At 35.2% G+C, this 24,527-nt stretch overlaps 1 protein-coding gene across 1 annotated transcript in view; it reads right to left on the bottom strand.

Moving 5' to 3' along the window:
• Positions 1–24,527, bottom strand: part of HERC1 (HECT and RLD domain containing E3 ubiquitin protein ligase family member 1) — a 191,859-nt gene that overhangs the window by 86,443 nt on the left and 80,889 nt on the right. Inside the window, exons 24-34 of the mRNA XM_042783232.1 lie at positions 24,129–24,180; positions 16,708–16,973; positions 13,465–13,680; positions 12,679–12,799; positions 12,191–12,428; positions 11,843–12,033; positions 6,122–6,277; positions 4,796–4,902; positions 4,243–4,353; positions 1,619–1,795; positions 388–627 (exon numbers count right to left, since the gene is read on the bottom strand). Coding sequence (XP_042639166.1) covers positions 388–627; positions 1,619–1,795; positions 4,243–4,353; positions 4,796–4,902; positions 6,122–6,277; positions 11,843–12,033; positions 12,191–12,428; positions 12,679–12,799; positions 13,465–13,680; positions 16,708–16,973; positions 24,129–24,180 — 1,875 coding nt within the window. The remainder of the gene's footprint in view (positions 1–387; positions 628–1,618; positions 1,796–4,242; positions 4,354–4,795; positions 4,903–6,121; positions 6,278–11,842; positions 12,034–12,190; positions 12,429–12,678; positions 12,800–13,464; positions 13,681–16,707; positions 16,974–24,128; positions 24,181–24,527) is intronic.

Genomic DNA, 24,527 nt, shown 5'->3' with positions numbered 1-24,527 from the left:
AGATGGCAGAAGTGATCAAAAGTAAAAGGAAATAAAAATATTTTAAAAAAAACTGCTAACATCCAACAACAGTAAAATTCAAAGCTCTTTTAAGACAGAGTAAAAGTTTCTACATCTTAATTAACCTTGCTAACCAAGAAAATTCTAAGGATAATAAATGATTTAAATATTTTCATTTACCTCAACATCTTACTGGGATTTTACTGTCTGTCTTTCTGTTGTTTGTTTGGTGCTGATAAATATTATAAGAACCAAAAGGTATTAGAGAAAAAAAAGGAGAGGACAGTAAATAATCTACAAACTGAATAACCAGCACTTGAATAACTATTAAAAAAAAAAAAAAACACACAAAGAAAATATGCAATGCTTCTGAACGGGTTTCATTACCTCTCCATTTTTTCCAAAGGAAATAGTCCTGGCTTCCATGTCTAACACACAGGTAATGAAATCTCCTTGAGTAAAGCTGGACAATGTCAGAGTCTGTTCTCCATTATGATAAAGGTTACCACTGTAGGCCCTATATAGCCACATATCCGAGGTAGTACGGTGGTTAAAGTCATGTACTGGCCACCGAGAAACTCCAACACATGTGCCTTCATTACCTCTGTTTTCCTTTACAATGTAAAACTAAAATAAAAGTGGAAATGTTAATTAATATTCAAAAACCCTGCTTATACACTATTAACTATCATAACCAATACTGGAGAATGTGTTTGTAATTAATACTTAAGCATTTATGAGAACACGGTAAGTTAATTCTCAGCCTAAGTGAAAATAACATAAAAATGAAATAATTTCATCAATTTACAAAGATTTTAAAACCAATTTATTCTTGACCTTGAACATTTAAAATAAGCTTTGAGTACCTATAACACATTAAAATAAGCAACTTTAGCTCACAACTTACATAGCTGAGAAAGTATGTCCAGTCCACAAAGCTACTAATGAAAAGCTTCCACTCTTCATGTACAGATTTTTCAATATGTATATTTTGTGAGAAAAAAGTTAACACAGCAGGTCTGAGACTGCTATCCTTAGAAAGGTATGTTTGAAACACTGGCCCTTGGCTGTTACCTATGAACTTAACTGGTAAACAGTTCCTTATACTACCTAAAACTTTCTCTAACTGATAAAGGTGGCTGATTGTGCCTAGAGTCTTTGTACAAACAAAGTGTGTTTATGCTGAATACCTGTTTTCCTAATACAATCTAAAATTTTGGCACATGCCAGGCAGAAGGCACTAATGTGACTAGCCCCAGTAAAAACCTCGGCAACTGAGTATCTAGTGGACTTCCTAGGCAAAAATATTATACACATGTTGCTGTGTTTTTGTTGCTGGGAGAAGAGTTTGCTCTGTGTGATCCCTCATGTCAGGGACATAATATGATTTTTCAACTGTTCATTTTTTCATCATTTTAGACTTACAGAAGAGTTACAAAAATGCTATAGAGGAGAGTTCCTGTATATTGTTCACTCAATTTCCATTTATTTTAATATCAAACAAAATGGCAGAATACTGCTTTTTTTTTTTTTTTTTTTTTTTAAGTCTTCCCTCATACATTTATAAAACTTGGGGAAAAGGACAAAATACTCAAAAACTACTTGGAATTCTACATACCTTCCACTGATAGCACCCAGAAGTTACTCCAGTTGATGCCAATCCATATCCTTTTCCTCCACTGCCATGAGTTAAAATCTGCCCATTCTCCACTAGGCAACACTGAGCTTTCTCCGGGTCAAACGATACTTCTTGTATAGGAAGATTCTCATCTTCTTCCTCCAATTCTCCCTGCTTCTATCAGAAAGGAAGATGGGTCAGTATTGTAGAGAAACCCAGCTCTCTGGTAATATATACAATCTGTGACTTCTTGGTTTTATTTCACAAATATTTATTAAGTATCTACTATGTATAAATGGTACAAATGATTATTATGCTTGGCTGCTAACCAAAAGGTGGAAAGTTCAAGTTTACTTAAAGGTACCTCAGAAGAGAGACCTGGTAAAAAAAACCATAAAACCAGTCATTGAAAACCCTGTGGAATACAGAGAAGGGATAATCACAGGGAAAAGGTGGGAGGAGAGCTGTTACTTTGTGGGGATTGCAACCGGTGTAAGGAAACAAAATGTGTAGACACTGTTGAGTGTAAAATGAATCTACTTTGTAAAATTATACCCAAATCACAATATATATTTTTTTAAATAAAACCACAAAAAAACCTATGGAGCACAGTTATAATCTGACATACATGTGCTCACCATGATTTAGAGTCAATACAAAGGCATATGGTTTTCAGTTTTATGTACCAGTTACTGTGCAAGGTAATGGGAACACAATGATAAACAGAGCATGGTCCTGGTTCATACAGGGCTTACAGTCCAATTAAGGGCCACAGAGATAAGTAAATAAGTAATAATAGTTTTGTAGTAAAAAAAATAGAAGTAACATGATAGGTGTAACAGAAATATAAAAATGTGGTGTCTAACCATGCTGGGGAAAGACATGGTAAGCATTCAAAAGAGAGGGACTTCTGAGATGAGTCCTGAATGATGAGAAGGCATTAAGCAGCTGGTCACAGCAGAGAAAGGCATTTAGAGCAGTGTGTCCAGCATGTACCAAGGCATGGAGAGACAATATAGTTCAGTGATTTAAAGTTACTATAAGCAGTGTGGAAGGTCTGGAGCATGAAACTGACAGAAAGTGAGCCTGGAAGGTAAGGAAACATAAAATTATAGAAGCCCTTTTATGCCATATTATAAAGTCTGAATTTTAATTTATAGACAATAGAAGTGCCTACATGAAAAGATGTACATAGGGATACATAATCAGATCTATGTTTTATAAAGGCCATTTTGTCAGGGGTATACAGGATCAAAGCAGAGAAACCAATTAGGTAAGAAATGGTCAGGGCCTGAATTCATTCATTCAACCTTTCAATGAGCCTTTATTAAGCATCTGCTATATTCCAGGCATTCTACCAGTCCTATATAGTCAGCAGTGTATAAGAGAGAAAAAGTCTCTGCTCTCATAGAAATTGTATTTTGAAATAGGGAGACAGAAAATAAACAAACTATCAATTAATAAGTACCATATTGAAATTAGGAGCTCTGGTAGTGTAGTGTCTAAGGCATTTGACTGCTAACCAGAAAGGTGGCGGTTCAAACCCACCAGCCACTCCTCATAAGGAAGGTTGGGCAATCTACTTCTGTAGTGATACTACCTCAGAAACCCAAGGAGGGGTTGCTATGAGTCAGGTCCGACTCGATGGCACATAACAACAACAACAACAGTGAAATTAAAACAGTTGATATAATAAAGAGTATGCAGCAGCTACTCTAGATTGGGTGATCAGGAAAGTACTCTCTCTGAAGAGGTAATAATTAAATTGAGACCTGTAAAGAAGAATTTAACTTCTAAAAAACTTATTTATGGGAAGTACTCCAGATAGAGGGAATAGTCAGTACAAAGCCCTAAGGAAGGAACAAGCTTAGTGTATTCAAATATAGAAAGGTGGCTACGTGTTCAAAGGGTAGTGAACATAAGGGAGAGAACAAGGAGTACTAGATTTTATCCCATGAATGAAGAGAGATCTCTGGAGAGTTTTAAGCAGGGGACCCACATCCTCTGATTTACAAATTTAAAAGATCACTCTGAGATCCTGTGTAGAGAATAGGTCACTAGAGGTAAGAATGGAATCAGAGAGATAAGTTAGGAGGTTATTGAATGGTCCAGGCCGGAGATAACAGTGGCCAAGAACAGAGTGCTGGCAAAGGAGACAGAAAAAGTAGGCAAGTTTAAGTTATGTTTTAGACAGGAGCCAACAGGATTTAGAGATTACATGGCAGAGAAAATGGGAGCGGGCAGTGATATGAAAAAAGGTATTAATGATGACTCCTAAGTTTTCTGCTTGAGTAATTTCTAGGAGGATGAGAAAGTACAAGGAAAGAACAGGATGTGATGAAACCAGGGATATTTTTTTGGACATACTAAGCATGAGATGTACAGTAGTGAAAGACAAGAGAGAAAACAGAGAAGGGTTCATGAAGAAGAGAGATTTGGGAGAGCAGGAATGAGAAATAGTTGTTTATAAGGTGAGGGGAAGGAACCAGTGGAGAGGGAGATGGTGCAGAGAAAAGAAAGGGAGTATCTGACAGAGCAAGGTCCTTCAGAGAAGGGATCCAGAGACAAGTGATGGGATATTCACTTGTGCTATTTTAAATTACCTTTTTGGAAGAATCAATTACCTGTAATTTTATATCTTGTTCTTTTTCCTTTATCTGAATAGCATGTTTGGCCTGAGCAATGGGAGTCTCCCACATACAATCCGACAGAAGGGAAAATAAACGTTCAACAACCTGTTTTATTGAAAGGACAAAAAATTATGCAATTTAAAATATTTTAAGAAAATATAAATCATAAAACTGTAATATCAGTCACACCTTAAGTCTGACTGACCCATTAGAAAGTAGGTTCCATTGCCCTCATGTTGCTTTACTGACCAGGCCATACAACCTCACACATCTCTGTAGAGAGACCCAAGTCTTAGAAATGCCACAGATTTCCCTTCTCTTCTGACCTCGTAAGTATGCTCTATCCCTCTCCACTTCTCACACCCCATAACTTAATTTGTCTTTCCCCTTGCCTGAGAGTGGGATAATAAAGAAAGCAATCTTAGAAGTGGAAGTTACGCTACTGAATAAATGACACATTTACAACTGAAGAGTCTGTAAGTTTAGATTTTGGGTGAATCATGTAGTAGATGTGAAAACATCCTCTAACAACTTTAAAATTAGAAACCTGGGCCATTTGATCATCTTCTACACCAGATTCACAAGCTGGCAGCACAGCTTCAAGGACATGAAGTGCAAGGAGCCTTGTTCTTAAGTTACCAACTAGAGGAATACCTGGGGAGAAAAGACATTTTCTTATTATCAATGTGATTTAAATTCAAAGTTATAATAAGCCTCTTAAAAAAAAAAAAATCCCTGAGGCTGCTGAGCATTGGTGGGTAGAAGGGACTTCATTTCAAGTTATTATCACAAAAATTCTAGAACAATCCTATAATTATTAATGTATGGGAATATTCTAGTTTATGCCCTAGTTTTTATGTATATATAGTAAGAAAAACACTAAAATAACCTTCTGTGCCAGGTATTGTGCTATTAATTTTATATACATTAATTCCACAAACCCTGCACTGATAAATAAACTTTACTGATAAAGAAACTTTACCCTTTACTGATAAAGAAACTAAGGCCCAGAGAAATTAAGTAACTTCACCAAAGCCACATATCTCAGTAGAAGTAGACTTTTAAGCAGGTCTGTCCATCTCTGAAGCTCATGCTTATTATAATCACTGCTTCCCCTGTCCATGCCCTGACTGACTCACAGAGATCATTAGTGTTAACAAGGAGTAAGCAATTTGTACTTTTTTAAAGTAAGCAAAGGTAGAGATAGGATATTGATGCATAAACATGTACTCTTTTTCAAAATAAATATTAACACAATAAAATCAGTTGAAAATAAATGGATATCTGATGTTTCTTTATGCACTACAACTTAACCAATGTTATAGAAGCCTCACCTAATTAAAGAAAAAAAAAGTCACTGCAAGTTATATTAAGAAAAACTAAACTGAGAACGTATACACATAAAGTAACATTTATCATGGAATTTTTATTACAGTTTAGCATATTTAAACAGAGTAGGAAAGGACTGACAACAATCTATGCAAGGAGACCAACTCTCCAGGCTAAGAACCAGGAAATAAAACTATTATATATATATCGCATAATTAGAAGTCACAATCAAGGGAACAAAAATCACATCATGGTAAGAGAGAATGGACAAATTCAGTCTGCACCCTGATAATCAAAGAAGTCAAGTCAAAATTTATGGCAAATTATCATATAAAACAGGGATGTTCCCTAGATTAAAACTAAAATCTTCTCTAATACTACTGTCTAGTATTAATTCCTATCAATTTTTATTCCTAAAATTAGAGTTTTCTTTTGATTAAATAAGTATACAAAAACAGATAAAGTCTTGTTGCTAAAGTCCAGCATTATAAAGAAAACAAATGACATATTAAAATACTCTAAAATAAAGGTAAAGATCATATACCTGAAGAACACTTCTGAGATGCTATATTTAGAAGCACTTCTGTCCACTTTGGGGAAGCCATTTTTGACTGAATTGCTTTTGAAGACACAACTCTGCGAAGAAAAACTAAAAAATCTCCCAGATGCAGTTCTGCTGCATGTTGTTTCCTAAGAGCAGCTGAAGAGTGAAGAGAGGAGTTTACATTACAACCAAAAGCCAACAGGAAACAGTTTTATATCAAAAAATCTACATTTACATTGCAGTAAGCACAAATCTAATTCAATATCTAGGTTGTCAGTAATGTACTAAAGAACAGAATGGAAAAAGTTCAGAAAATAAAGTCAAACATAAATCATCTTTTACATCTGTATACATTAATAGTGAGCATACTAGTATAAGATATATGTACTTGGGTTTTTATTTTTTTTATTGTTGTTGAGAATATACACAGAAAAACATACACCAATTCAATAATTTCCACATGTACAATTCAGTGACACTGATTACATTCTTCAAGTTGTACAACCATTTGCACTCTCATTTTCTGAGTTCCTTCATCCTGCGTTAACATAAACTCACTGCCCTCTATAGTTCCTACTGAATCTTTCGAGTTGTCACTCTGATCCCATATGTTATGTTATGTTGTAGCAGTCAAGTGCCTTAGGCACTATGCTACCAGAGCTCCTTCAATATCAATACTACCTTTGAAATTAAGGGTGTAACTTCCTTTTAATTACAAGTATTTTAACAAGGTTGGAGGGTTATTAATACCTGGGCAGCCAGCCTCTGAATCCTTGGCCAATGCTGATCAGTCAGTATCATTCTCAGATATCCCAGTAAGTAGAGAGGGTCCAGTGATTCTCTTTCCAGGACAATCTGAGGGGAATGGACATGGATTCAGTCCACTCTTCTTGTGTTTGTATGTGCACTAGTTAGTACAGAGTGGTGACAAACTGTCACCTTATTGTTGTTGTTAGGTGCCATCAAGTTTGTTCCAACTCACAGAGACCCTATATACAACAGGACGAAACACTGCCTGTCATCCTCACAATCGATGCTATGCGTGAGCCCATTGTTGCAGCCACTGTGTCAGTCCATCTCATTAAGGATCTTCCTCTTTTTCACTGACCAAGCATGATATCCTTCTCCAGGGACTGGTGCCTCCTGATAACCAGACCAAAGTACAAGAGATGAAGTCTTGCCATCCTCATTTCTAAGGGGCATTCCGGCAATACTTCCTCCAAGACAGATTTGTTTCTTTTTCCAGTAGACCATGGTGTGTATTCAATATTCTTCACCAACATCATAATTCAAATGTATCAATTCTTTTTTAGTCTTCCTTATTCACTGTCCAGCTTTCACGTGCATATTGAAACTATAGAAAATAACATGGCTTGGGTCAGGAGCACCTCAGTCTTAAAAGTGGCATCTGTGCTCTTCAGCACTTTAAAGAAGTCCTTTGCAGCAGATCTGCTCAATGCAATATGTTGTCTGATTTCCTGCTACATGGACATTGATTGTGAATCCATGGACACTGATTGTGAATCCAAGTAATATGAAATCCCTGACAACATCAATCTTTTCTCCATTTATCATGATGCTGCTTATTAGTCCAGTTGTGAGGATTTTTGTTTTCATTATGTCGATGTATAAGCCATACTGAAGGCTAGAGTCTTTGATCTTCATCAGTAAGTGCTTCAAGTCATCTTCACTTCTGGCATCAAAGTTGTATCATCTGCATATCACAGGTTGTCAATGATTCTTCCTCCAATCCTGATGCTGTGTTCTTCTTCATATAGTCCAGCTTCTCAGATTATTTGCTCAGCATACATATTGAATATGTATGGTGAAAGGCTACAACCCTGACGCACACCCTTCCTGATTTTAAACCATGAAGTATCCCCTTGCTCTGTCTGAATGACTGGCTCTTGGTCTGTGTATAGGTTCCTCATGAGTGCATTAAATGTTCTGGAATTCCTATTCTTTGCAATGTTATCCATAAGCCACACAGTAGAATGCCTTTGAGTACTCAATAAAACACAGGTAAATATCTTTTTGGCATTCTCTGCTTTCAGCCAAGATCCACCTGATATTAGCAATGACATCCCTCATTGCACGTCCTTTCTGAATTTCTTGAATTTCTGGCAATCCTGTCAGTGTACTGCTGCAACCATTTTTAAACTATTTTTCACTTAAATTTAACTTGTGTGTGATATGAACGATAGTTTTAAATAATTTCCACACTCTGTTCAATGATCTTTCTTTGGAATAGGCATAAACATGGATCTCTTACAGCTGGTTGGCCAGGTAGCTGCCTTCCAAATTTCTTGGCATAAAAAAGTGAGTGCTTCCAACATTGCATCTATTCATTGAAACATCTCAATTGATATGCCATCACTTCCTGGAGCCTTGTTTTTCACCAATGCCTTCAGTGCAGCTTGGACATCTTCCTTCAATACGATTGGTTCTTAATCCTATGCTACCTCTTGAAATGGCTGAACACTGACCAATTCTTTTTGGTACAGTGGCTCTCTGTATTCCTCCCATCTTCTTTTGATGTTTCCTGTGTCATTCAGTATTTTGTCCATGTTGTTATGTGCCATCGTGTTGGACCCGACTCATAGTGACCCCTCCTTGGGTTTCCAAGGCAGTATCACTACGAAAGTAGATTGCCCAACCTTCCTTCCGAGGAGTGACTGGTGGATTTGAACCACCAGACTTCTGGTTAGCAGTCAAGTGCCTTAGACACTATGCTACCAGAGCTCCTATAGCATTCTCCAATATTGTAACTCAAGACTTAAGTTTTTTCTTCAGTTCTTTCAGCTTGAGAAAGGCTGAGCATGTTCTTCCCTTTTGATTTTCTAACTCCAGATCTTTGCACATTTCGTTATATAATACTTTTGTTTTCTCAAACCACACCTTGAAAATTTTCTGTTCAGCTCTTTTATGTCATTATTTCTTCCATTTGCTTTAGCACCCTCATATTCAAGAGCAATTTTTGGATTTCTTCTGATACCCATTTTGGTCCTTTCTTTCTCTCCTATCTTTTTAATGGCTTTTTGCTTTCTCTATGCATGATGTCCTTTCACAACTCATCTGGTCTTTGGTCACTGGTGTTTAATGCATCAAATCTATTCTTCAGATGGTCTCTAAATTAAAGTGGGATATATTCAAGGCTGTATTTTGGTTCTTGTGGACTTCTTTTAATTGTCTTCAGCCTCAACTTGAACTTCCATATGAACAATTAATGGTCCATTCCACAGTCAGCCCCCCGGCTTTGTTCTGACTGATGTTACTGACCTTTTCTATCGTCTCCTTCCACAGATGTAGTCAATTTGATTCCTATGTATTCCATTTGGTCAGGTCCACAAATATAGTTGTCATTTATGTTGTTGAAAAAGATATTTGCAATGAATTAAGTCATTGGTCTTGCAAAATTCTATCATGTGATCTCCAGCATCATTTTTATCACCAAGGCTACATTTTCTAACTACCAATGCTTCTTGTTTCTGACTTTTGTATTCCAATCACCAGTAATTATCAATGCATTGTGATTGTATGTTTGATTAATTACAGAAGTTGGAACCTACGATTTCTTCTTTGGCTTTAGTGGTTGATGCATACATTTGCCTAAATGTAGGCATACAGCTATTATCCTATCACTGACAATATTATACTTCAGGATATATCTTGAAATGTTCTTTTTGAAGATGAATGTAGTATCATTCCTCTTTAATCTGTCATTCCTGGCATAGTAGATCATGTGCCTGTCTGATTCGAAATGGCCAATACCAGTCCATTTCAGCTCACTAATGCCTACTGACATAGTGCTAGAAGGTAAGTCCCTTAGGTTAGAAGACACTCAAAATAAGACTAGGGAAGAGGTGCCTCTTCAAAGTAGAGTCAACCTTAATGACACGGAAAGAGAAAAGCTTTCAGGACCTTCCTTTTCTAATGTAGCACAACTCAAAATGAGAAGAAACAACTGCAAATATCCATTAATAATTGGAATGTGAAATGTATAAAGTATGAAACTATCACTTTAACAACTCTTTATTCCCCCAGTAGGTCTAAGGAAAACAGGAGGTGGCATTAAATGCTTATTTTTATTTTATCAAATCTTCTGAGTCTGTTCATGTCCTTTGTATAAAGATCATACTCTGTATACAAAGAAAAGGAATTTGCTACTTGTTCAACTTCTGAAACTGAAAAGCCAGCCCTCACATATATCCTCCCAGAATGTGACTGAAGAGATTTAAGATATTTCTTCTTCTTACATAACACTGTAATTATTTGTTTACATGTCTGCCACTGTCATTACCCTAGAAGGTCCCTGAGGGCAGGGAAAATGCTGCATCATCTTTGTATCCTCAGAGTATTACCACTATATATTTATCTACCCACCTTTTCAACAAAAATAGTAATTTTTTTTTTAATCGTATCTTTCAGTAAAGGATCTCTGGTAGCATAGTGCCTAAGGCACTTGACTGCTAACTAGAAGACTGGCGGTTCAAACCCACCAGCCACTCCTCGAAAGGAAAGTTGAGCAATCTACTTCCATAGTGATATTGCCTCAGAAACCCAAGGAGGGGTCACTATGAGTCAGGGCCGACTCAACGGCACATAACAACAACAACAACATCGTTTCAATATTAATATGAACATTCACTGTGCTCTCCTGATGTGTATTAAGGTATTTAATCCTCACAACAACCTTAGCAATTTGGGTCTTTTATCATCCTTATTTTATAGATGACAGAAATGGAGCACTGGAAGTTAAACAACTTGTTTTCTTTCTGTGTCTACCTATCTAATCCAGAATAGATTTAAGGACATCCAGAATTTATTATGAAATTAAGATATTGTAGAGTCACAATATATTTTGAATAGGTGATTAATTTTAAACTTTTATTCTATTAATTATATAAGAGACACAGGTAGTAGTTCTGATGTTCAGAGTGTAAGTTCTACTGAAATACAATGCTCACTGTTAATTTTTTAAGCCATGAATAGATGATCATATTACAGCAACCAAAATTTATGACAGCTAAATATAATGAAGAATTTAGTTAGTGACTAGGGAATAGAGAAGAGCTCTGGTAGCATAGTGCCTAAGACACTTGACTGCTAACCAGAAGACTGGAGGTTCAAACCCACCAGCCACTCCTCAGAAGGAAGATGGGGCAATCTACTTCCATAGTGATACTGCCTCAGAAACCCAAGAAGGGGTCACTCTGAGTCGGGTCCAACTCGACAGAACATAACAACAACAACAGGGAATAGAGCAGCCTAGTAAGAAATCCAGCCCCTCTAATTAGAACCCCATTCCCCAAAATCAAAACCCTGGGTCCAGAGGGAACACTGAGGCCAGAACTGTGGTTAGAGATGATTTGTCAGGATCCTAGGCTAAGAAAAAGTCTGACCACCCCCTAGCCAGTCAGGTAATAACCTAGGGGAATCAAGTCACCTAGACTCTAGGTCCTAAAGCAAGGACACCAAGAAGGGGCTGAACCTAGAGAGTAAGCAGGGGGTCACAGCATCAGGGTCAGTAAATTCTTTCTAAGGTAAGGAGGCAGGGTCAGAAGCTCACCTAAATCATACGTATCTGGAAAGAAAAAGGGTTTATAAACCAGTAGGCAAATAAAATTCTCATAATAGAAGGAAGTCTACATTCTAATGATATGTAACAATTGGGATTCAATAAATGCTTATAAATAATAACAGAAAAGAGTTTAAAGATACCTCTGAAATCTCTCTTCTCTGTTTCTCCACTAGACTCAACTTTTTTTTCTTCTTCCCCCTCGTCTCCTTCCCCTTCTCCAAACGAGGCCATAAGTAGTACACCAGCTTGAGATAATAAATTCTTCAACTGACTACACAGCAGATCCAACAAGGACTGAACTACCTTGGGGCTCAGTTTATCTGCATAGGTCCTATGTGAAATAAAGGAGAAAAAACAAATGACAAGGATAGGATGCAGAGAATAAATTATTTGAAGTTTAGAAAGTAGATTATAAGAGAAATGGAGACTACTAAAATGTTGAGAGAACAGACTCCATACAGTTCTACCAAAACATCTACAATGCTCACCCCGTGGTGATGGCTAGAATCTGGAGCAGTCTTGTACTGGCCACTTTCAAAGCTGTGCTCAACTGAGAAACACCTGTCTTTGGCAATAACTGCAGCGGCTGTCCTAGCATGGTGTCAGTGCCACATAACTGTGACAGTACGTTTAGCAGACCAGTGGATATTGCCAAAGAAACATCCACTGGTTGATAATGGACACTCAGGGCAAAAACTGTAACCAAAAGTAGACGCTGCTGGGCTTCTGTAAAAAAAAAAAGAGAGAGAAAGACAGTTGAGAATTTTCTTTGAAGTAAACAAAGCATTTACAAAAGTATGTAATTTTCTAAAATATAAATAGTAATAAGAAATGCTATTAAATTTTCAAATGTTTATGCTTCATTTGTAAACTGATCGATTAATGTTAAACAACATAAGGTGAAGAATGCCCCTACCTAGCATAATCTCAGGCCAATATATAACCTTCATCTTATATTTGCAGGAAAATTACTCACCAATATGGTGTTTGTTTGCTTGTAGGGCTCTCTCCAGGGTAGCAGACAACTGTTGATAAATCTTATGCACAGCCACCTGGATTTCAATCTGAATATTTCTTTTAGCTGCTCTGATCCCATCCTAAATTACACATAAAAGTTTACTTTTTCTATGAGCAACAAAACACTTCCTTGCAAAAGAGAAGTAATAGCATTTTATCCTTAGTTTATGCTAGAGACCTATGATGATTTTTAATTATTTCAAATATTTCAGTATGTGAAAGTTTTAAATAAGTTTATTTTTAAATGCTTGATGATTCTTAATTACCTTTCTCCTTCCCTATAAAGTCACTGTTCCTTTCTAAATATAGAAGACAATGGATGATGTTGGAAGATAACGGATGATGTAAAGACAACACATTTTTTTCAAATTATCAAAGGAATCAGAGAAACTAGGTAAAAATGATGAAATTTAAAACGTAAACTTGAAACGCATCCTCCTAAACGCCAACTCATATTCCAACTCAGATCTATCTGTATTGCAATTGCCTAAGGGTTATTAAAACTGAGCCAGCAAAGAATCTACAAGTATAACAGGGCCATGGCTTACTTAATCTCAACTGTACTAATTAGGAAACCAAACCAGTAATATCCTAAAATATCCTTTTAATTATAAGTCTTCATATATTTAAACCTAAATGTTAAACACCAAAAAATCTAGCATTACAAACTGGTTTTGTAAAAAGTTAGTTAAAATCTGAATATATTGCCAGATTTCATCCTCATTGGCCAGAATCTGTCACTTACCTGATAATGATGCAATCGGCCACTCTCTCCTTTGGCTCCTGTATGTCCAACAGTGCCCAAACCAAAGCATCCTGCTAGAAACTGTAGCCTCACAGATGTGAGCAGTGTAGATGACTGGAAGCCTGAGATCGACCTACTTCCTGCCAAAGAGATGCTACCTTTTTCTTCCATCCCAGACAACAGAACAAGGATCTGGTGAAGGGCCTCTAAGCGAAGCTTGAGAAAAAGGAAAAAAAAAAAAAAAAAAAAAATAGCACACAGGAAATTCTGACATTTCCTAGGAATCTATTTGATTTTAAGATAAACATTCATTTTAAACTTTTAACTGTTTATTTTTTAAATCAAAACATATCTACAAACTCTGTAAGTAAAATATTTCACAATAAAAGTGGCTATATGAAACAAAGGGAATAGTAGTAGATTTAGATGTAAGAGACCTGATTTCAAGACCAGACTCTTCTACCTACTATATGGCCTTGAGAAGGTAACTTAATTTCCAGAGTGTCAGTTGCATTTTATGTAAAGTGAGGATAACAGTACCTTATCTAACTATTCACAAGGTTAATACCTGAGACTCATGAGAAGATGTATGTAAAGGTTTTAAAACTATAAGGTAACACTGTTATTGCTTTATTTATTTACAATAATAAATTTATACAGAATAGTAAGTTACATAGAATGAGTACTCAAGAATTAGAGGCAGTGCTACTCTTGAACTTTTGGCTCCATCTTCCCTAAGAGGAGACTATGTACCACTGTAGCACATCAGCCTATCCCTTCTCTTTTTTTTTTTTAAAAAACTTTCCGTTTTGAAAGAATTGGAGAAAAAAAGAGTTGTGAAGATAGTACAGAGTTCCTATGTACCTTTTCCCTAACTTTCCCTAATATTAACATCTTACAAAACCATGATACATTTGTCAAACCAAAGGAACTAATATGGTACACATTATTAACTAAACCACAGACTTTAACTGGATTTTACAAGTTTTCCCATAATGTCCTTTTTCTTTTCCAAGATCTACTCCAGCATACCACACTGTCTTTAGCTGTCTTGTCCCCTTAGTCTCCCTTAGTCTTTGATAATTTCTCAGCCTTTCCTTGTTTTTCATAACCTTGACACTTTTTTTTTTTAAATCACAGAACCATTTATTGAACATTAAAACTCTGATAATTATAATTCCTTTTTTTTTGTACATGTGATTTGGGTGAAAGTTTACAAAAAAATTCATTTTCCATACAACAGTTCATACACAGTTTGTTTCATGACATTGATTACAATCTCCATAATATTAACAGCTCTCTTCCCAGTTCCTTCCTTGTGGTTACCTTCTTCCTGTGTCCTTCTTTCCTACGCATTCCTGCCCTCTGAGCTATCTCCCTGTGCAAATACTGCACTTCTGATCTCCCATGTTCATTGTTCTAAAGTGTAGCTACCTGGTGTAAATGTTCACCTTATAACCCTATCTACTGTTTGGCTAGAAGCCACGGGACTGAGTTCAGTTCTAGGCCTCAAGGGTAATTAGGGGCCATAGTCCCAGGGGTTTCACCTGTCTCTATCAGACCAGTAAGCCTGGTCTTTTTTATGATCTTGAGTTTTATCCTACATTTTTTCCTCACTCTATCCAGGATCTCCTACACTGATCCCTTTCTGATTGGTTTGACAGTAGTAGCTAGGCACCATCTAGTTCTTTCTGGTCTCACGGTCATGAAGGCTGAGGTTCACACGGTACATTAGTCCCTCAGATTAACTGTTTCCATGTACATTTGGTTTTCTTCATTGTTCTTTGCTCCAGACAAGAAGAGACCAATTGTTGCATCTTAGATGGTTGCTTCCAAGCTTTTAAGACCCCAGTCACTATTCACCAAAGCAGGAAACAGAATGATGTTTTTGTGTAGCATATTATGCCAATTGAGCTTGATGTCCCCTGCAACCATGGTCCTGAGCCCATGGCTCCAACAATTCACTCCCTCAGGGTGGATGACCTTGATACTTTTGAAGAGTTGTTCACATATTTTGTAGAATATCCCTCAATATAGGTTTGCCTCATGTATCATGATTGGACTGCAATATGTGTTTTTGAGAAGAATATCACCTAGGTGAGTGCCCTTCTCATAATATTATATCATACCTGGTCAAATGCCTTAGACACTACACCACCAGAGCTCCCCTTTTACCCTGATATCAACATGACTCATCACTGATATTAATTTTGACACTTGCTTAAGGTAATGCCTGCCAGGTTTCTGTAATGTAAAGCTATTATTTCTCCCTGTTTATACTCTATTTGTTAGAAAACTCAAACTCCAAACTCACAGTCATCAAGTCAGTTCCGACTCATAGTGACCCCTCCTTGGGTTTCCCAGGCGGTATCACTACAGAAGTAGATTGCCTAATCTTCCATCTGAGGAATGGCTGGTGGGTTTGAACCGCCAGGCTTCTGGTTAGCAGTCAAGTGCTTTAGGCACTATGCAGCAAGTCATTAAGTCCAGCCAACCCTCAAGGGGAGAGGAATTAAGCCCCACCTCCTGGAATGAAGAGTATCAAAGATTCTACAGACAATTAAAACCACAGTAATTAAAATATTTTGGGAAAGATACTTTGAAACTATGCAAACATTCTGTTTTTCCTTAAAGTTTTACTCACTGATTTTAGCATTCAACAGTGGGTCTTGCCTGAAGCTATTATTATTGTGGTGCTCTAGTCTAGTCCTTTTAAACTGAGACAAATGAGTCAAAAGTGGGTACTCTGAGAAGCAGATTCCTATGGCCACCAGTCACTCTCACCCCAGTTTCTATAAGATAAATAAAGACTTATGATTGTTGTTGTTGTTGTTATGTGCCGTCAAGTCAAACCCGACTCATAGCGACCCCTCCTTGGGTTTCCGAGGCAGTATCACTACGGAAGTAGGATTGCCCAACCTTCCTTCCGAGGAGTGGCTGGTGGGTTTGAACCGCCAGCCATCTGGTTAGCAGGCAAGTGTCTTAGCCACTATGCTACCAGAGCTCCCAGACTTATGATTAGAGTATCTTATTCTAAGAGATGGCAATTTTTTTAAAAAGTACTTTTATCCAATTCAACCAAATACTATGCTGTTTTAATTAACAAAGCAACATCAGAAAGCTCACATGAAAGAAAAGGGCAGGCAAGGAAAAAAAGAAAAGTTGTTTTTCCTAGAACTGTATATTAGTGATTCCATTTAAGTTTCCAGAGTCCGTCACAAATATTAAGTATAAATGACTTACTTCTGCCCTTAGCTGCTGCTGTTCCATTGCAATGATGGAGGCCTGGGGGCTTGTAGACATACTTTCCTCTGGCTCTTTAAAACCTGGGGCATTCCCCACATCTCCACTCACAAAGCTTACAACATTTTCAATCAAAGTGTGAACTCCCAAAGACTTGGTAAGGTCAAAATCAGACTCAAAGGAATAAGAGTTGTACAACCAGTCTCTGCTATGTTTCAGGCGAGCCCAAGAGTCACTCAAGGATTCCAACTGACTGTGCATAGGACCTATATACAAAAAGAACAAACATGCATCAATGGCAATCAAAGAGAGCAAGCTAAGTGAGAGTTAAGCACTGCTACCATAACAACTGGTGAGAAATGGATACTCATGTTTGAATACATGCATGCATTAAGTGAATCTGAGCAAAAACACTTTTGTAAAAATAATAACAACAACACAACAAAAAAATCACAACAAAAACTAGAGCAATGAGAAAATAAAGGAAAAGCCCTGGTTGATGTGTCTCTGTCAGCGCTTTAGCAATATGCTGCCACAAGAAAAAGAAAGGCAGAAGCTGCTTTCAAAATGCTTAGCTTAAAATGTTCTGCAATATTAAACCAGACCATCCATTGTGAACAAAAAGAAGGAATTAGGCGCTTAGGACACTTTGATAATACTTACTCCTAACAGAAGGATTTTATCTGATTTAACATTATTATTGCAAAGGTTAAGATTGCATGTCTACACATCTGCAATGAATTATTACCAAAAAATGAATATAGAAGGGCAAGTAAACTTACACAAAAAGGAGACACATATATCACTCTTTGGTTTCATAAATATAAGGAATAACCACTCTCACTAACTGTGTCATGTACATATTTATAACAGACTGTGAAACTCCTATATAGAGGAAATAATGTTTCACAGAGAAGAATGTCTAAGACTTAACTACAGCAAGACCTGTGAAAGCCAGAACTTGTGTAAGGTAGAAACCTGTCTGAAAAAGAAAACTCAAAAATTTTCTACTAATAGAGAGTGAAAGAAAAGTGGTTAAGACTGCACCCTGTCAAAGGTGGAAAATTTGTGAGATCTGATAAAATAAGGCAATCTTGTCCAGTCTGGTTCTCACAGGTTTTACTGTATGAAATGATACCTACAGCTATACAACTACCAAGTGGTATGACAATAGTTGTTAAATATAATAACACTAGTTTTGCCAGTGTGCATTTTCTAGGCTAAAATCTTTACATTAGACAACAAAAATGTTAACGTGTCTGAACACAAAAGCAATTGTCCAAGTCATTTGCCAATATTAGCTTTAATAAACATATACATTGCACAATTTGTCTTTTTTAATTTAATTGATCTCAGGTACATGAACTGGATTAATCATAATCCTTAGCTCATGATACACTCTCATCATTGGTCCATGCATGGCCTGATATTGTATTTACACATTCATTTATAATACACAGTCATAAACAAAAGAACTAGAAAACTGACATAGCTTTTATCTACGTGCTCCTTCTCTAACTGTTTCTCCCTGTCTCTTCCTAGCTAAGGTTATTATTATCCTAAATCCTGGGTTTATCATTCCCTTATTTGTGCTATATTAAATATAGCTTTATATGTTTTCCTAAAATGAAAAATGTTTCACTTTAAAAAAAAAAGCTATCATTTTATGTAATCTTTACACTCAACATAATCTTGCTAACATTCATTTGTATTACTGCATGTAACCATGGTTCATTTCTTTAAACTGTTGAATTATTCTACTGTGTGAATACACCAAATTTCTCTACTAGGGATGTATTTTAAGGTACTCAATAAAATATGCATGGCAAAAATTGTACCTGTTAAATAACTAGATGGAAAAGATTTGGGAAGACCACTCTTATATACTGGTTAATAGCCACAGAGAAAATGAACTAACACAATATTTAATGTATAATCTTATTTTTGAGTAACTACATTGGTATCAGTGAAATCCTAGGACTTTAAAATAAACCATAGAAATTCATAATAGGCAGTTATTATTATAAAACAATTATGAAATAATTTATATATATTTTAGTAAAAGAATTTAGAAAGGCAAAAATTCATGGCTTATCTGCCCTTCATGTTGTAAAATAAATTCTTAAGACAAAACTGCTGAATTTTTAGTTTTACTGAACATGAAAAATATCAGTATGAAAATTTCTCCAAATTGTATTATTGAATATTTTTCATGTAAATAGAAACAAAAGAACAAAAAATCCAAAGAATAATGTCACAGATGTATAATTTATTAAACTTAAAATGATATTTAAAGAATAAAACAGATGCTAATGTTAAAAAAGAAATATTCCTTTTCCATTTCTATAAGCACTCCAAATTTAGAATCTGGATTTATCCTTAACTTACAAATAATAGTTTTTGGTCCCTTGTATTGAGCTGGTTTTTTCAATAATAAGATTTCAAAATAAAAAGTTCTTCTGTTTTTCAATACTTATAAATTACTTTTTAAAATGAAAATAAGTAACTAAGCTAGTGTTAGAATCACAGAAGTGAGAGAGACTTTAAAGATGATCTGATCCAATTTCTTCAATTGACTTGCCAAATTAATAACACAAATTCCTTAATTTCATAGGAGGCAGTCTTACATATTCCTATTAATCAACTTAAAAATTATTGATCCATGAAATCTCAATTGCCTGCCTATTCAAATGTTCCATCAGAAAGAATCTACAGTGGTGAACTATGTTCATAAACTCCAAAATATTCTACAGAATGACTGCCCAAACCCAAAACTAAATGTCTACAATTAAAAAGCAAAGGTCAGTGAACTTTTTCTATGAAGAGCCAGACAGTAAATATTTTAGGCTTTGCAGACCATATAGTCTCTACTGTGACTACCCAACTTTGCTGTGACAGTATGAAAGCAGCCAGAGACAATACATAAACAGATGAGCATGGCTGTGTTCCAATAAAATCTTATTTCACAAACCAGGTGGCAGGTCAGATTTGGTCCACCGGTCCATAAAGTTCGCCGACTTCCAATTTAAAGGATGTAATTTATTAGGTGTATGACCCAAATAAAACTTCTTATGAATAAAATATAAGAAAGAATAACAGGAAAAACACTATCTGAAAGCATTGGGATGAATAAGTAAAATAATTTAAACCCCAAACTTCAGTCTAACATAAAAATTACTTTAAAACACAAAAACTAACAGCATGGAAATGAGAGATGAGGGAGTAAAAAATAATAATACATACATACTTTAAAAAAACTGGTTTCTTTTGTACTGTTTTATCTGAATATAGGAAATACTCTGTCTGAAAAGCATATTAAAAGTTTCTACAGAGTAATTGAGACTAAGCCCAATTCCTACTTAATGCTTAATTCAGAGTCACCTACTATATAAGGAAAATATGATATATCATCTGACAATAAATTTTTAGATTGTTTACTTGTCCTTACAACTTTGGTTCTTACATGGAACTTTCAAAATGAACATGGCAGAGCTGCAATACATACTTTATAAACCATAAAATATGTAGGCAAGCTAAAAGGGGAAAAAAATTAAACATGCCATTATGTACTTGCTTGAAGCTCTTCTTTTTTCTGGGGCTCAACTGGCCAAAAAGGAGTAAATACACTACCACACAAGAATCAGAAGACAAAAGGAGAAATTTGATACAGGAGACAACATTTACATTTGCTCTTCTTTCTTTATATAACCCAATTTGAAATGCATACACAAAACAGCATTTCACCCATACAATTTATACCACAAGGCACATGCTGATATATGTTTCCAGCATTATTTTGGAAAGAAAAAAATGAACCATATAGTATTTTAACTATTAAGATGCTGCTTCTTAAATTATTGCTTTGATATTCCCAACATTTTTCACTCTATCAGCTTCAGCCTTAACATGAAAACAGAAACCAAGTATCTGCAAAAGGTATTTTATTTCTGTGAAGAATCATTTCAGTTCCATACAATTATAGCAAATCTTTAACTAAAGTACCAAAATTCCAACATATTTGGATAGGTTTGGTCAAGAATTTTGATAGGTTGTTATAGGAATCAAATCAGTTAATATTTTTGAAGTACTTAGAACAATGCTTGACAACAATAAGCAGTTTATGAATGTTTAATAAATGCAAATTTCATATCTGCTAGGACATGAACAGAAGAAATATCTGTTTCATCTGTCTCTTCAAAAAGTAATTTATGATGTATTTTTAGTTTTAGGATTTAGCTTTGATTTCTTTGAAAAGCCAACCAAGGTAACTAAGTCAAATATATTTGTTCACATTGCTCTGCACCTCCCACCATTCACTTTCTTGGACCAAGAACTTGACCACTGTGAAAGAAAATTAACAGGGGTGAGGGAGAAGAAGGAGTAACCATGGTTGAAAAGTATGAAACCTAGTGCCCTCACTGCCAAATGATGAGATTATATGCAATAGGCTTTCTCAAGAAGAAGTCTTTGGAGGTAGAAGAAAAGCTAAAAATGTATTATAACCATTAACTGTCATTTATACATCCATTTAATTTCAATTAAAAGGATAAAATTAAACATTATCTCTCTTCTACTGCTCTTGCAGGCTTTGAGAAACTCAGAACCTCTTGAGACTAATAAATGCAGTTGGCTATGGAAAAATTATGTGAGAGGAAAAAGTTTAGATTTCCTTTTCAAAATACTGGAAGGGGGTAAACAAGCACAGAGAAGAATTCTCACTTGGCTGGATATTTGCTTGTCCTTCATGGTTCAAGTGAGATTCAGAACACCGGTGGTTTGAATGGTCCCAAACAGTTCTAACATTTGGTAGGGTCATTGCCCAATTGAAGCAAGGCATACTATGGTTTAGGGGATGTGGTTCATATTGACAATAAATGAGGAAAAAATAGAGTGGTTAATTTTGCCATCTTTTAAGGGCAAAACAAAACAAATAAGCAAAAAACCCACTGTGGTCAGAGGGTAGTCACTATATAACATTTTTAAAAATTCCTTCAAAATATAACACCTTAAATGTGTTTTCAGAATTTCCTTTTGAGGGAGGAAATTCATTACAGTAAAATGAAGAAAAGTGTTGATTTTCATTGTTTAATTCACTAACTCTAGGATTTATGAGATTAAAAAGTAATTTGTTATTTTCTACCCTTCCTAAAATAAAAACTCCTCTACTCCTTGTCACCAGTCCCTAGAAGCAAAACTATCGGCAAAAATTTTCTCTAAGAAAAAAAAAAATTTTTCTCTAGGAACATTAAAATGGAATGATAACTAGAACAATTGGTATCACATTAAATGATATAATGAAAATGTATATAACTAGTTTGCTTCCCTGTTGTAACTTCATAAATGGATAGTTTTTTAAAAAAGTTTTACCCATTAGGTACTGCATATAGTTTTTCTGTTTTCAACAAAATAAAGTTAAATTATGACAAGTTAAAGTTCTTGGTACTACCCTGAGCTTTTTAAAGAAAATGGTTTATCCAAAAAACAAAATGTGGGTTAAGAGCTCAATTTGTTTATTCTATTTAGATCAAAAACTATAGGAATTCTACATCTACTTGTAGGACAATTGTTTTAAAACTATTTTCATGTAATTTTAAGGTGTTATGTTCATTTCACCTAAATAATTCCATTGTAATTGTAGGCTATTGACAATTCAAAGATAAAAATGCCATTTTCTGTTTTATTCCAAAGATACCACCTTGACACATACTTGACTAACCCAGGCTGAAACTCAAATTTGTATTTCCATATCCATGACAAAGAACTGACAGAAAATAATAGTTTTAGTCAATGGACTATCACTTATAAATAAAACATAATTAATATAGTAGGAAGCTCATAGGTCAGATTCCTTATGCTACTCAATAAGTTTAGAACCATCTTCTTTCTAGCACTAAATCATAGAAATCATTTCATTTTAATGTTACACTGCAATTTTAGCAACAACTAGAGCTAAATAAAACTTTAATTTCTAAGTCTAGTGGTTAAGGAAAAGGATACTCTGGCCAATGAACTGACACATGAATTGTCAATTTTCAAATAATTGAAGCATAAAAAAATACATATTTCAGATTATACTAAATATCACTTAATTTCTTTGATATCACACATACTTTATAATTTTTTTTTAGAATGATAGCAGCTTTAATATGTTACATCCTCAAAAGACAAACATTTCAATAAAGAAACAGCACAAGTTCTGGTTTTATCATTCTTAGTATTTCAGAAAAATCATTTCTCTATATTGTAACTAAAGAATAAATACTGCCAAATTTTATTCTATAGACGTTTCAGTATTTCTTCTCCTGAGTTATAAACACAAAAATGGAAAAAATTCATGCGTATGTTTTTTCCCTCATTCTTAAGTTTTTTTTTCCCCTCTTACAGGGTAGAAATCTAGCTTCCTGTCAGGAACAACAGCAAGAGAAGGGTTTCATTTTGAAGTATAAAAGAGTTGGTATCATAGAAATATTCTTTCCCCACAGGCATTTAGAAAACTGCCACTACCAGCAATTGTTAACATTTCATATTTTTTATAATCATGGCATACATGTTTTTTTGTTTGTTTGTTTGTTTTAAATTTTATTTTGATTTTGGTGAAGCATACATGTTTTTAGTAAAAATGTCAGTTAATAGAAAATAATACTCTGACAGTTTTTAATCGTACTTAAGATTTATATTATCTAAAACTGCTACTCTTTCCCTCTATTCATATATATAACCAAGAGTTAATTATGCTATTCATTAAGCTCCTAACGAAAGGCCTTAACTCTTGGTGACACTCTAAAATTATTCCTAAGGAAAAAGTCCAAAAAAAGGAATCATCAGTTCATCTCTCACATGCTTTACCTTAAGGGGCTGGAAAGAAAAATATCTAGGAACTTCCCATTTGAAAATGTTTGTATCTGTGTATGGGGACCACTATGATTTGGAATCATCTGGAAGGCAACTGATTTCTGTGTGTGTGTGTGTGTGTGTGTATGTGCAAGCACATGCGTGCATGTGTGTGTGTGTGTGTGAGAGAGAGAGAGAGAGAGAGAGAGACACGGGAGGAAGGGTGGATAGGGTAAAGAGAATTTCTACTTGAAATACCACTTAAACCACAGCAACTGTATCAGTAAGCTAACATTTACGGAAAATTAGATACACAACCCCCCTGTAACAGAATGCACTGTTTCCAGTGCTCCATAGAGCTTTTAAATAGTTAAAGAATATGATAAACAAGAAATTGATTACTAAGTCCTAAACCTTCTCACATTATAAAAGGATGTATAATGAAAATAGTCTTCATTTTAACTGTACTGATAAAACGTTTCTAAATTAACTTACTTTTTTTTGCAATAACATTTCAATGACAATCAAATCGAAGTACATCAAACAGCTGCTTACTTTTACCAGATATTTAATATGTTCTTAGGACTTACCTCTCTTCCTATGAGATGATGCCAAATCCAAATCAACATTTCGTCTTCCACTCTATTAAAAGTAAATAAATAAATGAAAACTTAGTTGTGAAAAGTATTTTTAGAGTAAGATTTAATAGAGTATTAGAACACCAAAAAATTGTATCATTACAGTGATGTCCTACTTATCTAGCAGTTAGACTAACAACAAAAAAGTCTCTAAAACTCCATTACAAAACAGCTGTAAGAAAGCCCAAGCATGTAACTGAGATACTAACTCAAATACAAAGTCAAGGTGAACATTAATTAGCACTGTAAAGCACCAGAAGTTTGCCTTTGCTGTCATTTTCTTTTCTTCTTTAGAATCCTTGTCTCTTACTGTGAGTCAATCTGAAGTCAGAGTTCTAGCAGCCTCCAGGA

The sequence above is a fragment of the Orycteropus afer genome, unplaced genomic scaffold (genome assembly GCF_000298275.1).
Source record: "Orycteropus afer afer isolate SDZICR_OR568_19922 unplaced genomic scaffold, OryAfe1.0 scaffold00015, whole genome shotgun sequence".
Classification (NCBI taxonomy): domain Eukaryota; kingdom Metazoa; phylum Chordata; class Mammalia; order Tubulidentata; family Orycteropodidae; genus Orycteropus; species Orycteropus afer.
The sequence above is the reverse complement of the archived record's forward strand: the minus strand, read 5'-3'. Positions and strand labels throughout refer to the sequence as shown.